At 52.9% G+C, this 15,215-nt stretch overlaps 7 protein-coding genes across 7 annotated transcripts; 5 read left to right on the top strand and 2 right to left on the bottom strand.

Moving 5' to 3' along the window:
- Nucleotides 1–679: 679 nt before the first annotated feature.
- Nucleotides 680–1,821, top strand: COL26b_010167 (uncharacterized protein; the record flags this gene model as incomplete). Its single annotated transcript, XM_053182874.1, has 4 exons — nucleotides 680–726; nucleotides 787–935; nucleotides 986–1,188; nucleotides 1,243–1,821. The coding sequence occupies 4 exons, from the start codon at nucleotides 680–682 to the stop codon at nucleotides 1,819–1,821; spliced, it is 978 nt and encodes a 325-aa protein (XP_053033143.1).
- Nucleotides 1,822–2,474: 653 nt separating this feature from the next.
- Nucleotides 2,475–4,127, top strand: COL26b_010166 (uncharacterized protein; the record flags this gene model as incomplete). Its single annotated transcript, XM_053182873.1, has 2 exons — nucleotides 2,475–2,627; nucleotides 2,688–4,127. The coding sequence occupies 2 exons, from the start codon at nucleotides 2,475–2,477 to the stop codon at nucleotides 4,125–4,127; spliced, it is 1,593 nt and encodes a 530-aa protein (XP_053033142.1).
- A 98-nt stretch (nucleotides 4,128–4,225) lies between these two features.
- Nucleotides 4,226–5,542, bottom strand: COL26b_010165 (uncharacterized protein; the record flags this gene model as incomplete). The annotated part of the gene is made up of 3 exons (XM_053182872.1): nucleotides 4,226–4,747; nucleotides 4,799–5,273; nucleotides 5,328–5,542. The coding sequence occupies 3 exons, from the start codon at nucleotides 5,540–5,542 to the stop codon at nucleotides 4,226–4,228; spliced, it is 1,212 nt and encodes a 403-aa protein (XP_053033141.1).
- Nucleotides 5,543–6,197: 655 nt separating this feature from the next.
- COL26b_010164 (uncharacterized protein) lies at nucleotides 6,198–7,268 on the bottom strand (the record flags this gene model as incomplete). The annotated part of the gene is made up of 2 exons (XM_053182871.1): nucleotides 6,198–6,826; nucleotides 6,890–7,268. The coding sequence occupies 2 exons, from the start codon at nucleotides 7,266–7,268 to the stop codon at nucleotides 6,198–6,200; spliced, it is 1,008 nt and encodes a 335-aa protein (XP_053033140.1).
- A 1,723-nt stretch (nucleotides 7,269–8,991) lies between these two features.
- Nucleotides 8,992–9,771, top strand: COL26b_010163 (uncharacterized protein; the record flags this gene model as incomplete). Its single annotated transcript, XM_053182870.1, has 1 exon — nucleotides 8,992–9,771. The coding sequence occupies one exon, from the start codon at nucleotides 8,992–8,994 to the stop codon at nucleotides 9,769–9,771; it is 780 nt and encodes a 259-aa protein (XP_053033139.1).
- Nucleotides 9,772–12,270: 2,499 nt separating this feature from the next.
- COL26b_010162 (uncharacterized protein) lies at nucleotides 12,271–12,785 on the top strand (the record flags this gene model as incomplete). Its single annotated transcript, XM_053182869.1, has 2 exons — nucleotides 12,271–12,492; nucleotides 12,558–12,785. The coding sequence occupies 2 exons, from the start codon at nucleotides 12,271–12,273 to the stop codon at nucleotides 12,783–12,785; spliced, it is 450 nt and encodes a 149-aa protein (XP_053033138.1).
- A 347-nt stretch (nucleotides 12,786–13,132) lies between these two features.
- Nucleotides 13,133–14,337, top strand: COL26b_010161 (uncharacterized protein; the record flags this gene model as incomplete). Its single annotated transcript, XM_053182868.1, has 2 exons — nucleotides 13,133–13,223; nucleotides 13,268–14,337. The coding sequence occupies 2 exons, from the start codon at nucleotides 13,133–13,135 to the stop codon at nucleotides 14,335–14,337; spliced, it is 1,161 nt and encodes a 386-aa protein (XP_053033137.1).
- Nucleotides 14,338–15,215: the final 878 nt, after the last annotated feature.

The following is a 15,215-nucleotide window of genomic DNA, read 5'->3' as shown; positions in this document are numbered from 1 at the left end:
ATTCACTATGATGGGCTCAACAGTACCACCTATTTATGTAGTGACACAATTGAATGAGGTCAAATATAAAATGCAATCTGTGTGACCTTCAAGTTGATTTTTTCTATGATGTCACGTATGGAATATAGGGTCCTCTACGTAATCTTCGACACATTAAGGGCCCGAACAACAGGTTTCCCGAGATGCGCCCATCTGAGGCCTTCAATCAAGATGCGATGGTCCAGTGCCGGCTTCCCCGCCTCCGCCGTGGAAGATGACCGAGAAGTGAGGGGAAACAAGGTGAGCTCCACGTCGGACACGACCCCGAGCCCTGATCGGCCGACTCTTGTGTGTGACCCCCACGAGACTCCAACGAGCATGAACCCCAAGCTGTACCCCCAACCGACCACCCTTCCGATCGAAGAGGTGCTAAGGGTTCCCCAGAGTGCTTGGTCTTAGCTTAGCACCGAACATCGGGGGAGGGGCACGCTTGCTAGCACGAACGTGTCCGCTCACAGTCTATCGATTCTGAGCTACTCTTCCGAAGTAATCGCGTACAAATACTCGGTGGAATGAGGGGAGCTTTACCGAAAGCACAATCGGCAGCAACAGTCACACTTTATCACCTCACCTGGGCAATAGATTGAACCCCAATTGGACTTCTAGTTGGAGAATCCCAACACGCATCGCTGACACCATCATGGCCACCGAGAAACAGACCGAGGTCCTGCTCTATGGCCTGGGGGCGTAAGTCGCTTTCCAATGTTGTGTGTGATATATGTTCATTTGCTGACTAGGGCCTCTAAGTATCGGCTCATTCTATGCCTTCATCCTGAGCAGGGTGCCTGCTGTCAGATTAACAGTGGTGGCGAGGTCAAATTACGATGCCGTAAAAGCAAATGGAATTATTCTGAAAAGCGAGAATCATGGAGAGCACATAATACGCCCATACAAAGGTATGTGATCCATGAATCTATTAAATCAGGTCAGGTCTGACAGCAAGTAGTTGTGAAGACTGCAGCCGAGGCAGATGCAAAGTTCGACTACATCGTCTGTGCCCACAAAGCCATCACCCAAGATGCAGTCCCTGCTCAAATAGCGCCAGCGGTGGACGAGAAGAGGTCAACAATAGTCATTATCCAAAACGGGGTTGGCAATGAGGTGCCATTCCGCAGCGCGTTCCCCCACGCGACAATCATCTCATGTGTGGTATGTCCCCAGAACCCGGTCCTCTCCCGGCTGCCTGGAAACTGACGAGACTAGACCTGGACTGGCGCCTCTCAGCCGCAGCCCGGCAACATCATCCACACCAAGTCAGAGGACATGCAAATAGGACTATACTCTAATGATGCAGACCAGAGTGTGGAGAAGCAACGCCTAGACGAGTTCGCGGCTTTCCTGACAGAGGGCAAGACCGTCTTCCAGGTGGTCCCCAACATCCAGGTCCAGCGCTGGGAGAAGGTAGTGTGGAATGCCGCGTGGAACTCTCTCACGACCCTGACGCTTCTCGATACCCACTCTTGGCTCAGCTCGTCGGACGGCGCTACGCCCTTGACACGACGTCTGATGACCGAGGTCATTGACGTCGCCAAGGGGTGCAACGTCCCCATCGACTATGACCTGATTGACAAGCTCATCAACAAGATCTTGGCAATGCATCCAATCGGCAGCAGTATGCAGGCCGACTACAAGGCCGGAAGACCCATGGAGGTGGATATCATCCTCGGCTACCCGTACAAGAAGGGCAAAGAGCTGGGTATTTCGACGCCGACGCTGGATACAATCTACATCATCTTGACGGGTACAAATCTCCGTCTGCTCAGAGAGAATGGGCAGGCTTAGATAGCTCTATCAAACCTTAATGTTCACAATGGCTCGATGAACCCAACACTCGGCCGGCCGGAATTCCCGTGGTGATCCGATCCTCATGTGACGCAAACGGTGTCCTCAGCCTCTAAGTGGGGGGGAAATCTCGCGTTTTTAGACAAAGCCGAGGATCTTCAGGCAGGGTCGTACTGATTCAGTCTCAGATTGCCAAGCAAACCACCAGTTGGACCGACTCACCGCGCGCGGAATACGCGCCCTCCCAACCCCACAACCCGGTGCCAACGTGGTCGCGGTTTGAGGGGAAAGGGCCGCCTCCCCCATTTCTCCTTTCTTTTCCCCATGCTGAAGCCTGACTAGCGTCGCAAACAGAGAGGGGAACGCCATCCCCCCATGGGGGAAAACCTCCACCACGAAGACAATTATTGGACATTTTTGACATGGGGGTTAGCGCTGAGTCCAATGAGCGCATTCCTTATGACGACCTGGCTCGAGCGTATGGCCGAGAGTCCGGCCGGATAGATCACCGCGCTGCCAAAAACAGGGCAGAGCTACTCCGCCGTATAAGAAGCTTTATTATCGTCGCCCACGAGAAGAGCGTGGTGTTGAGAAGTCCAGGGAACTCCTTCGCTCTCCACGACTGCAAGAAGACATCCTTCCTCACCAGAAACATGGACACTGTCACCAAGACCGGAGACGCAGCGTCTCAGCATCAGACCGAAGATGTTGAGCAATTGAAGCATCACAGCCAAGCCCCCACCAAGGGCGCCGACCGAGCGGCAAACATGATCGGAGACCAGCAAGTTGAGGTTACAGAGGAAGATGTGAGTTTCCAAATCTTCCACAGGTGATATTTACAGAATACTGATATGCTTTGAACACAGAACAAGCGCATCCGCCGAAAGACCGATAAGCGAATCCTTTCCATCCTCATCTGGGTCTACTTCCTCCAGATTCTCGATAAGTCAGTCCTTGGATATGGCGCCATCTTCGGTCTCAGGACAGACTGCAACCTCACTGGCGATCAATACTCGATGGTCAGCTCCATCTCTGCCATTGCCCAGCTCGCATGGCAGCCGTTCTCCTCGTGGCTTATTGTGAAGGTTCCTCACCGCATCCTCATGCCCTCCCTCGTCTTTGGATGGGGTGTTGCTCAGTGCTGCATGGCCGCTTGCCAAAACTACCAAGGGCTTCTGGCAACTCGATTCCTTTTGGGTCTCTTCGAGGCTGGCTGCTTGCCCTTATTCTCGGTCATCACATCCCAGTGGTACCGCCGCGCTGAGCAGCCCATGCGAGTCGCATGCTGGTACGGCACCAACGGTCTGGCAACCATGTTCGCGGCTGCCGTTTCTTACGGCCTGGGCCAGATCAATGGCTCGATCCACTCGTGGCAGATCCTCTTTATCTTCGTCGGTCTCATGACCGTCCTCTCGTCCCCGGTTGTCTACTTTCTCCTCGACAACGACATCCCTTCTGCCCGGTTCCTCACTGAGCACGAGAAGCTCCAGGCTATTGAGCGTCTGCGTGCCAACCAGACTGGTACTGGTAGCCGCGACTTCAAGTGGAGCCACGTTTGGGAAGCTCTTATTGAGCCCAAGAGCTACCTCTTCGTCGGTATGGCCATCTGTCTCAACGTCACTGCCGCCGTCACGAACACCTTCGGCCCCATTGTCCTTGCCGGCTTTGGCTTTTCCAGCTCCAAGACGTCTCTTCTGAACATTCCCTTTGGAGCTGTCCAGCTTCTCGTTATCTTCCCTGCCTCTTGGCTGGCCCACCGTTACCGCATCAAGTCCGTCTTCCTGGCTGCTCTCATGGCTCCGGTCCTTGCAGGCGCCATTATGCTTTACATCCTGGACCGCAACAGCATCCCGCCCTTGTTGGTCGCATACTACATGCTTGCCTTCCTCTTCGGCGGTAACCCTCTCATCGTCTCATGGATGATCTCCAACATCGCCGGTACCACGAAGAAGTCCGTCCTGTTGTCTCTGTACAATGCTGGGTCTTCTGCTGGCAACATCGTCGGTCCGCTCCTCTTCAACTCCAAGGATGCACCGCAGTACAGACCCGGTCTTACCAAGGTCATGGGAATCACTTGCGCTCTGCTTGCTATCATCGGTCTGCAGGTGATTGTCCTGTTCATCTCCAACAAGATGCAAGAGCGCAAGAGAGTGGCGAACGGAAAGCCCAGGAAGATTAAGGATTTGAGTATGGAGCGCCACTACGTCGATGGCAGAGGGGAGGAGACTGAGGGTGTGCACTTGGGAGAGAATGCGTTCTTGGACTTGACGGACAGCCAGAACGACGAGTTTGTCTATGTTTACTAAGTACGTTGACCATGTGTCGCGTATAATGATACCATGATCAGTTATGAAGCAATTCAATATTTGAGTAGCCTAATTTCCAAGAACCCAAATTACTTCAATTACCATTCGCGATCGAGACGCTCTGCAACATTGTTGACATGCCAAACACCGCCCCTCCCAACGATCCAGAACTCGTGCTCACCGAAAGCCAAGCTGACAGCAAGGTTGTCACCTCCACCAACACGGATCGTGCCAAGAGTGAAACCGCTAACAGGGTCAATAACGTCCACTCCATCTCCAGCACCCACGAAGATCCAACCATTCCTTGAAACCCTGATACCGTCGTAAAAGTACGAGATCGGGTTATTCAGCAGACGAGGGCTCGTTAGAACCCCGCCAGGTGCAACGTCGTAAGCGAAAAGTGCCCTGTTGCCGTAGGGATTCTTCTTCGACACAGGCTTGAACTCGGATACGCCTGTGTCAGGAAGATACAAAGTGTGGCGTCCGTCTTGGAGAGATGATACGGCGACACCGTTGGCATTTCCTGTAGTAATATGAACAACCTTGGGTCTCATCGTGGTTCCGTTCACGAAGTAAACCGTAGGGTTTGTCGGCGGCGTATAATCCACGATATCTCGGCCCTTTATCTAGTCAGCCGCTTTCTCCATTGAACGGATTTGAGGTCATCTTACCCATCCAGACTTGGAATCCGTCAACCAGAAATTACCTTCAGAGTCAATGTCAAGATCATTGAAACCCATGAATGGCTCCTGGTAGTAGTTGTTCAACAGCACTGTTCTTTCAAGAGTCTCGGGATTGACGCGGACAAGGGCCCCGGTTTCGTTGTGAGACCCATCAGTGACTACGTGGTAAGCCCCACGGTAGTAGATGCAGCCATGCGCATTCACAGTTGGCGGGGTCGTGGTGATCTTCTTCAGCGTATTGTTCCTGGTATCGAGCATATACTGCCAGGAGTGGGTACCATCATCACCACCGGGAGGACCCCACTCGGCGAAGTACAATTCCTTGGTATCTTTATTGTAGCATGGCGCCTCATGGGTCTGAAATGCTAACTGCTGAACCTGCTTGACGGTCGCCTGAGGTCCGAAGATGTCGAAGAACCTCTCATCATAAGCAATGAAGTTCGTGGTGTTGAGAAACTCATTGCTAGACGGTGTAAGAGGGTGATATAGACTGAACGCAAAATTGGTGACAACTCACGTCTTCTTCAAAGCTGGATCACTGGTCTCTCCCTTGTGCGGGGCGTCTATGGCAGAGCGGTTGAATGAACCGGTCAGAACAGCCACGGAGGGGTTGCCGTAGGAAACATATGCCCATATCGCCGGCGTATCATTGAACGTGGCTGGCAGATCTGCCAAGAAGGAGCTTGCCACCAAAGGCAGGCCAGCAAGAATGGGAATCGTCGTCGACCACATGGCAGGAGTCTTGGCGTCTTGGCCTCCGTGGAATAAACTTGATGGACACGTTGACATGAGTCATTCGAATAATTTCGTCCTGAACCTTTTATATAAGTGATAATGTCTCGATGCTCCGGTTGTTGAAGACTTTTAAGTCCACGGAGTACTCCGGGGGTTCCCCGAACATTTCCCTCAAAAGCTTTGGATTACGGTACCGAACTGGAACAGAGCCATTTCGACGTGAGCCAAGTCCAATATCGAACGGGGAATCGGCGCTCTTGAGCATCCACTAACTTGGCAGTCTGGATCTGAGGATCTTTGCTTTTACGTGTAAACGGCAATTGAGTTGCGGGCATTGTGGATGTGCGGAGATGATCCGCTGAACATGGTTCCGTTTGACCAATCTACGGCCTCCGGACTTGTGCGGGGGACGGAGCAGTCCGTGAAAAACTGAGCCGGGCTACTCCCTGAGAAAGTATTGAAGACGGAGAAACCCCGCGCATATGGAATATAAGTTCGGGTTTTGTAATTGGCTGCGGTGGTCAACGACGCGGCTGAATTGGTCAAGTAATAGTGATGAAGAGAGTCCTCTTGCTATCTGCACCGGCTACAGCAACTTCGTACAAACAAGTGCGAAGTGCGGGGCTTAGCGTATAATGACTGCTGCCTCGGACTACTGTTTTGTGCGCAAATGTTCAACGGTCATATCCCAAAGGCGCTGTTCTGCCTCCTGATCATACGCGTGTGACGCATAGCCAAGTCGAGGGAACGAGGTGTCATTATCCTTCAATCGCTCCGCCTCTTGCACTTCGGCGAGATACCGGCCCCCGCTACTTTCCCATCGCTTTCCGACGGCAGCCCAAATCGTTGTGGCAGCACCTTGTTCGGGGCTCTTCCTATACTTCCTCATCTCAGGTTTCAGCATCACGGCATCACCTGAGGGATTGTGTCGTGCAGCCTCGGTGTGGATTGCTCCTGGGTGCACCGATGTTGCATGCAGCCCCTCACGCCCGTATCGCCTCTCGATCTCGTTGGCCATCCAGATGCACGCCGTCTTTGATGCTCCATACGCAAGCATAGGGCTGTAGTCCCGCGTCGTGAAGTTGATGTCTTCAAAATTCACCGATGACGCTTGATGCGATAAGGACGCGAGCATCACAACTCTTGAACACATGCTCGGACCAGCCGACTTTATCAACGTCTCGCGCAGTGCCTGGAACAATGCGAAGTGCGCTACATAGTTGACGCCAAAATGTGTCTCGAAACCGTCTTTCGTAAGATCCTTGGGATGAAGCACAATTCCTATGCGGAGTTATTCAATGTGATCATAAAGTCAGGTCGGTAAGGCAGGGCGAGACGGCGTACCTGCGTTGCAAATGAGAATGTTCAAATTCTCCGACATGCTCAAAAATTGCGCAGCAGCCGCAGAAACGTCTTCTACGGAGTCCAAGGACATCTGTAGGAAAACCACCTTGCCCGGCTTTCCGTCACTGGTCAGACTCTCCGCAACTGCGACACCTTTCTGAGTGTCGCGACCGGTAATATAGACATCAGCGCCTGTGGCGTGCATGGCACGGGCGGTTTCGATTCCTATGCCAGCCGTTCCTCCGGTGATGAGGCATACCTTCCCCTGAAGACTACCATCCAAGCCTTCATCACGGATGATTTTGAGCGCGTTGGGGCAGGCGTCGCCCGGGCCGTTGGTGTCTCGATGATCGTTCGCATAAGGTGCCGTTGAAGTCATATTGATGTGGGATTGAAGAGGCTGTCGAAAATGCAATTGGCCAACAGAAGTGAAAACGTTTGTTGTCTAGGCATTGGGGATCGGAGATGCTTTGGTTGCATTTCTATCATGCGGTGTAAAGGTCCTGCGATCCGCTCGCCGCCGGCAGCCTCTCCGTGAGCCCGAATCACGGGACCGCATCGTCGCGACAACGGGCCGACGGGCATGCGGATCTTTGACGGCCCACTAAGAACGGTAAAGAAGACTGTCTCTTACGGGATTTTGGATGTGGTGTAAAAGCAAACAACGCTGAATCGGCTCATGAATGGGGTTCGGTTCCTCCGGTTCGGAGTTCGCGGGTCACTCGGAACATGTTAACGGGTAACCGGAGAACCCGACCCATCGCCACAGAGGAACTTTATGCATTGAACCCCAGTGAACATATGCGCTTGAACACCGTATATAAGGACGCATCTCAAGATTGTGCTTCTCAACTTGATAAACACCGATCGGTCGCTTATACTGATTCAACTACAAGATGCCGTTTATTCACATTGTCTTGATGAAATTCAAGCCTGATTGCAGTCCTGCAGAAATTGAGAATGTGAGATATTTGACTTCTAAATTGCTAAGCACATGTTGATTCGCTGTGTCAGGCTCTGAAACGTAGTTGGAATCTACAGCATGAATGCGTGCATCCTAGTACGCAAAAGCCGTACATCCTCTCTATTGTGAGCGGGAAGAACTCGAGTATCGTACCGAACAAGGTGAGTGCTTGCAACATGTTGTCGGCAGCTTTCTAGAGTCTAATAATTAGCAGTACGGCTTCACACACTCAACCAAGATTGAGTTTGAAAACGCGGACGACTGCGCTTACTTCATTAAGGAGGATCCTGCACACAAAGTGTTGTTCCCCATGTTCCACTCACTTACGGAGGAAATACTTGTCATGGATTACACACCTGGCTGCCTGGACGTCTGATTAGTCTGGTGAAATCGAATTTGCGTTAGCGTGTCTCTTCCCCACAAGGCCCTGAAATCTTCATGATGTGGACTGTTTGAATTTGATGTTTGTGCTGAGTATTCGAAGGCCATTGATTAGACGAAGTTGTTGAGGATTACAATTATCGCATAGGCTGAATGTGAGATTGCCTATGGTGTACCTACATAACTCGAAAGCAACAAAATAGTCGTTCGTGAGTGTAAGGGATGTCTGACCGAAAGGAAAGTCACAAGTGGCAAGTTCACAGTCAAGAATAATTTGCATCATTGAAAGCCAACTGGAATACCTCAATTTATCAACCTAATCGGAGCTGCAGGCAGGCTGGTGGATGTTGGAAAAGAAGCCCGACACAAAAGAAGCCATGATCCGTGTTCAGGCAACGCAAACAACTAGTTTACTGCTTGTCTCGATTTATCAATTATTTTGTTCCCGAGCTAAATGTAGCCAAGCCTCAGCCAATAGTAGGTGTCATTGACGGCAGAGAATCTCGACGAATGGATGACGTAAACAACCCCTCAATCAACTCCACCGCTTATCGCGCTCGCCATCGCGAGGACCTCGCCACGAATGCGGAGTTAACTCAAGCTCCAGACCATGAAACTAACGCACATGCGCGCTTTGATTGACTGCGGGACTGTTGGATTATTCAGCAGAACCACATCAAAACCCGCCAGTCTCATCACATTCACTCATTGCTATCAGACACAAGCAACTCCGAATAGAACCAATCCAAAGCTCAATATGGCCCGTATTCTCATCACCGGCTCCTCCGACGGCCTTGGTGCCATTGCGGCCCAGAAACTCGTCAAAAACGGCCACCAAGTCGTTCTCCATGCCCGCAACGCCCAGCGCGCCGAAGATGCGAAATCGGCCGTGCCCGGGGCCGAGACCGTCCTCGTCGGCGACCTCACCAAGATCGCAGAGACCAAGAAGTTAGCCGAGGACGCCAACAAGCTCAGCACCTTTGACGTGGTCATCCACAACGCCGGCCTCTACCGCGGCCCGTACCGCAAGACCGACCTCGGACTTTCGAGCCTCACAGCGGTCAACGTGATGGCGCCGTACCTTCTAACATGCCTCATGAACAAACCCAAGAGAATCATCTATGTGTCATCGGGTATGCACCGCAGCGGCGACGCAACCTTCAAGGACCCGACGTGGGTTGAGCGAGGAGAGGCCGCTTGGGACCAGAACCAGGCTTACTGCGACTCCAAGCTGCACGTAAGCACGCTGGCGAATGCTGTCGCGCGTCTATGGCCGGACGTGAAGAGTAACTCTCTTGATCCTGGCTGGGTGGCTACCAAGATGGGCGGACAGAGCGCTCCGGGTAGCGCTGATGATGGCACGGCTACATATGTCATGCTTGCAGAGGGAACCGATGGTGGGAACGTGAGTGGAAAGTACTTCAAGCCTGGGAAGAAGGAAGACGTCGCGGAGGAGTTCACCGGGGATATCAGGAGACAGGACCAGTTGCTGGAGCTCTGGGGAAATCTCACGGGAGTGAAACTGCCTGTCTCTTAAAATGTTTCATGATCAGCAGTGGAAACCAAATTCAAAAGTTGCAATATTCTGATCAACTAGCACTTGTCTAAATGCCATTTCTCACTAGTGTATCCATGTTGAGCGGCTCATCGATACCTAGAGCTTAGCCCGAGTCTGGATATTTCTGTAAAAACGTCGGCGCGTTTGAAAGACACAACTCTTTCCAGCCTTGCGTAACACCACTCAAACGAGTTGAGCAACAGGGTCGGGTCGGGTCTAAGTTCATGTTTTCCTGTGTCCATACTGTCTGCGGAGCCGTTGTGGTCGAAATGCGATCAACAGCATTTACTGGCGAGAAGCCTAGTAGTGTCTGAACAGGAGTCAGGGATGCCCTAAAAAGAGTTGAAGACTGGTAGGCCCCACATGCCGTATTGCATTCCGTTCTGAAGCGCGGCCTCAACCCAATGCTGGAGAAGGTGGCATGGTCTTAGGAACCCCAACATCAGGTACCTCCACATTCCCAAATTTAGGGTTAGTCAGATGCTGGTCTTTTGTTTGACCGCAATATATTTCGCCATATGTGTTTCCCGTTGCAACCCGCCAGGCCTCTCTTACGACCATGCGGTGGCAACCCTGTGCATTAAACATAATATCGAGCTTGCCAATGCCACCGTATCCGCATTTGAAATTTGCCTTGTCTTTCATGTATCCGCATTTGCCCCTCCGGAGGTGGTCTTCAAATGTTTTGCACACTTTCTTCATCTTTTCCAGAGGTACTCGGTTTGCGATAATCCTGTAAATCTTGTCTCTTCCGTAGCGGCAGGAAGTGTATGGCTCGACGCGGAGGGATTTGAGATGTGTTTCGGGACCCTTCTTGGGGCCGTTCGATGTGAACTTATTCTGAGGCTTGAGGGAAGCGGATGTTGTTTCGGCCGCGACGAGAACGACTAGCACTAGTGCTAAAACACAGACGGCGAGGAATCTCATGATTACTAGTTCCGCGAAAGCGGTGGATGAAATCAGTGGACGAAGATGGTGGTTGGAGGTAGTGGTTGAAGGTGGTGGTACCAGATGGTAAACATTCCGGATGGCTGTGGGTTGTGGCAGTCAGTGCATTTAAATATGTCAGGATCGAGGTAATTCCTTCTTCCCTTTTGACTTTCTCATTGAGATGGAAAGCTCCATGGGCAATACGAGTATGCGACTTTTGCAACCTTGGGAACTAGAAGCGTTGACTGCCATATTTTAACTTTTAAGGGCATAATGGTCCCTTGTCAAATCACAATGGTCATTACCGCAGTCTTCTTACGAGTTCATCTCCGGTCGATAGTATTTTTGTGTTCAGACAACTCTCGTACGAGAAAAATTCTCATCGAAACTTGGCCCAGGTAACCGTTTAAGACCTATCGTAACTTTCTTGCAACCGGCCTTATACTTTCATGCAATACGCCAGGCTGTGCAATGAATGGTGGTTCGGTATGCCTCCTTGCCATAGCCCAAATTTAAAGCCCGCTTCTGCTTGGCCAGGCGGCTCAAAAATCCCCTTCATATACCCCGGTTAGCCATAGAGGTCACGCTGTGACCCTCCACATGTTTCCCCGTCAGAGTCATACGGCAGTCAACAAGGTGCGCCTCCAGGCGGCAAATTGCGGAAGAAAAGTTAGAAGGAAGAAGCTTGCAGGACCGTCGATAGGCGAAAGGCGAAGCCTTTGACCGAGCCGTTAGTGAGCACACCGGTCCCTGGCCGCAGGTGGAGAGGGCAACGCCAAGCGAAGATAAGCTCTGTGGCGGGCCAATTGCCGCTGGGGTTCTCCAAACATGTCCCACGGGGGCACCTTTAGCGCTGGGGTTTTTTGGAGAATCATTTGAATTCTCAGTGTGGATGTCGGTGGCTGCCGGGTCGCCTCCCAGGGTGCCCTGCATCGGTTTCCATAGCCGTCTTGGCTGTTGACGTGATGTCACGCCCTCAACGGGGCCACAACGCTGACAGGGCGCACAGTCTTTTGGGGCTCATCCGAGTTCGATGTGTATTGTGTCGTGTTCGTCTCATTTGGCACCGGATGGGGAAGAAGCTTGGGCAGGCCGCTCGGTTGGGGAAGTTGACAGGAAAGTTAGGGGAAATAGACGGCGACACTTCGGCGCAACCGACATGAAAGCATCTCAGAGAGTTCTGTTTCAATGGGAGAGTGATTAACTAAAGAAAGTGACGGTTGGCACCGGCCGAGTACATCTGCCTACGACTTTCTTTGCGTATGCGACACGTCAATTCCGCGCTATCTCCATGGTCTCTCCAAAATCCCCAGGCCACCTGGGCGACGGCGCACCCCCGGCATGGATTCGACCCTCGTCGGCCCTATCTAGCAGCCTGCCAGCCTGCATCATTATTTGTGTCCTTTGACTCATGGATAGCCCCGCTCATGTTGGTGCTCACGGAGAACAGGCCGTCGGTTCATCCTGGGATATAAGATTCTCTGCCTACCCACGCAACCTTGGTGGTTCATCCTCCTCCCCACGGCCATCACGACGTACAAGTACACTATGGAGAACCACGACAAGAGCCACGTCGACCCCGAGCATAGCCACCATGCCGAGCACCATGAGGACCAGACGCCATGGCACGGCATGTCTGTCGGTCGCTACCTCGGTGCCCGCTTCAGCACCTTGAAGCCGCCGATGCTCAGCGCGCCGAACCCGTTGAAGCTGGTTGTGATGATCAACCGCCGCCAGTGGGCGTTCTTCGCCGTCGCGTTTGCGGCCTGGGTATGTGCCAGCCACGCATGGTTCGCGTTGTAATTTGGGGACCGCTGCTGACAAGTTCCCCAAAGACATGGGACGCTTTCGACTTCTTCACCGTATCTCTCACCGTCACCGAGCTTTCAGAAACCTTCGACAAGTCCAAGACCGACATCACCTGGGGAATCACCCTGGTTCTCATGTTCCGATCCGTCGGGTCTATCCTCTTTGGCATCGCGGCAGACAGATACGGCCGCAAATGGCCCTTCATCGTGAACAACATCCTGTTCATCATCCTCGAACTGGTAAGCAAGAAATAATCACTCACCTGTTCCACCTCCCGGTGCCGTGATTGGTCCCCGACGGCAAGTTTGTGCCGAGCCCGGCTGCAGCAGACAAGCTTTCCCCTCCCCTCTCGCCCGTCTTGGCTGCGCCGTTGGGGAATCCCTGTGTTCCCCCACAATCCAGCTTTCCCCCGCCCAACCCCCAACCCCCTTGTACCCAACTAGCCTTCTGCTAGTGACATCAGTGGCATCGCATTAGTGACACGAACGCTTGCTTTCTGATCGTTGGTGCGCTGACATGAGTTGTTCCTTTGTTCTAGGGAACGGGCTTCTGCCAAACGTATGAACAGTTCCTAGCATGTCGCGCCCTCTTTGGCGTCGCAATGGGCGGTCTGTACGGCAACGCCGCCGCGACGGCGCTGGAAGACCTCCCCTCAGAGACGCGCGGAATGATGTCCGGCGTCTTACAACAAGGTGTAAGTTTGAAACGGAGCCAACGAACTCCTCCACACCACCAGACCTGCCCCAACTCCATCTGCCCAACAGCAACGGACGTCACGAGGCTAACCTTGTTGCCGATCAGTACGCCTTCGGATACCTTTTGGCTGCGGCCTTTGCCCGAGGGCTGGTCAACACCACCCCACACGGCTGGCGGCCCCTCTTCTGGTTCGGCGCCTGCCCGCCGGTCCTGTTCATCATCTTCCGTCTCATGCTGCCCGAGACGGACACATTCCTCGAGCACAAGCGTCTCCGCGAGGCGGCTGGCAGGCACACCGCGGAGTCTGAGACAGAAAAGTCTAATGTCACCTCGACGTTCATCAAGGAAGGAAAGGTCGCGCTGAAGCGGCACTGGCTGCTGCTGACCTACCTTGTCCTCCTCATGGCCGGGTTCAACTTCATGTCGCACGGGAGCCAGGACTTGTACCCCACGATGCTTACGAACCAGTTCAACTTCAACGCCGACCAGGTCACTGTCACACAGGTAGTCGCCAACCTTGGCGCGATGCTGGGCGGCACGACCGTCGGGTACTGCAGTCAGATCTTTGGTAGAAGGTTCAGCATCGTCGTCTGCTGCATTGTTGGTGGCGCGCTGCTGTACCCGTACACTTTTGTCACGACGGAGGCCGTTATGGCGGCGGCGTTTTTCGAGCAATTTTGCGTGCAGGGCGCGTGGGGTGTGATTCCCATCCACTTGATGGAGCTCAGTCCCGGGGCTTTCCGCACCTTTGTGGTCGGCACATCGTACCAGCTCGGTAACCTCGTGTCGTCGGCGAGTTCCACCATCGAGGCGCGTCTAGGAGAGAAATTCCCCCTCCCTAACAAGGGCACCACGAAGCGCTACAACTATGGCAAGGTTATTTGCATCTTCATGGGATGCGTGTTCGTGTATGTCATTTTGTTGACGTTCATTGGGCCCGAGCACCTGCGACGCAGTTTCGATGTCGCTGACGACTCGGATATGCGGGAGGTTGCTGGCGTTGAGACGATGGAAGACGAGCTCCATGACCGTGAAGTCAGAGCTGGACGGCCGGTGGGTAGCGACGAAGAGACAGGGCACCAGGAGAAGTCGGCTACTCACCGCGAGTGAGTTCAGTCAGATTCATAACAGCCGAAGAACGAGTGATTTGGAACGGCCGATGATACTCGTGCTGTGCGACTGCATATGACGGAATAGACTGGTTGCGGAATCGATTACAGACATCAAGAACAGCCAGGAGGAATCAAGAGTCAATTAAACCATCTGATATTTCGATTCTGAGTGACAGCTGCAATCGGGCCGTTGAATTGAGTTATGTCGCGCAGCGAAAGCTTCGTTCCGGCCGGAATTGCTCTACTTAACAAATGCGGCATCCGATCTGTTCCGTGAGATCCGCTCGGCGGGCGGAGATCGCGCCTATCTTCCGCCGCCTGCCTCCCCGCTTCGGAGTCCGCTCAGCCGGAGCGGGCCCTCCGGAGCCATTTCGCTAACATTTCTTTAGTATGATTCCCCGCGACACCGTCCCAAAGTTCCGATCGGAATCTATCAAATGAAGCATGACAAGCTTTTGTGGCATGACAAGGATGCTGTCAAAATAAGCCAAGACTTCTCGCGAGCCGACAGCCGACGAGTTGCCTCTACTCCTAGAACAGCAATCGGCCGATGCATCCGGTCCATCATCCGGCCCTTGGCCCGGCCAAGACGCCATGAACGGCTTTGATCGGATAACAATATTCAGACGGGGGAGAATCAATATTCAGCCCGCCTAGGCCTAATCTAGCTAATATCTCCACGTTACCGCTATACTACTAGATTTTCGCTTACTAGGCTATATTCTATTAATATAACGTGGTTCATCAGTCAGCCGGCCGGACCAGTCAGCCGGACGTTTTTCTCTAAGCACACTCATGTCCAAACCACTTAAACCTTTGACGCGTAAAATCTCAACAACCATAATGCCAATCTACACCCAAGAAGACAAAGTCATT

Source organism: Colletotrichum chrysophilum, assembly GCF_026319265.1.
Source record: "Colletotrichum chrysophilum strain AFK26 chromosome Unknown scaffold_106, whole genome shotgun sequence".
In the NCBI taxonomy this organism is placed as follows: Eukaryota; Fungi; Ascomycota; class Sordariomycetes; order Glomerellales; family Glomerellaceae; genus Colletotrichum; species Colletotrichum chrysophilum.
This window is presented reverse-complemented; position numbering and strand designations above follow the sequence as displayed.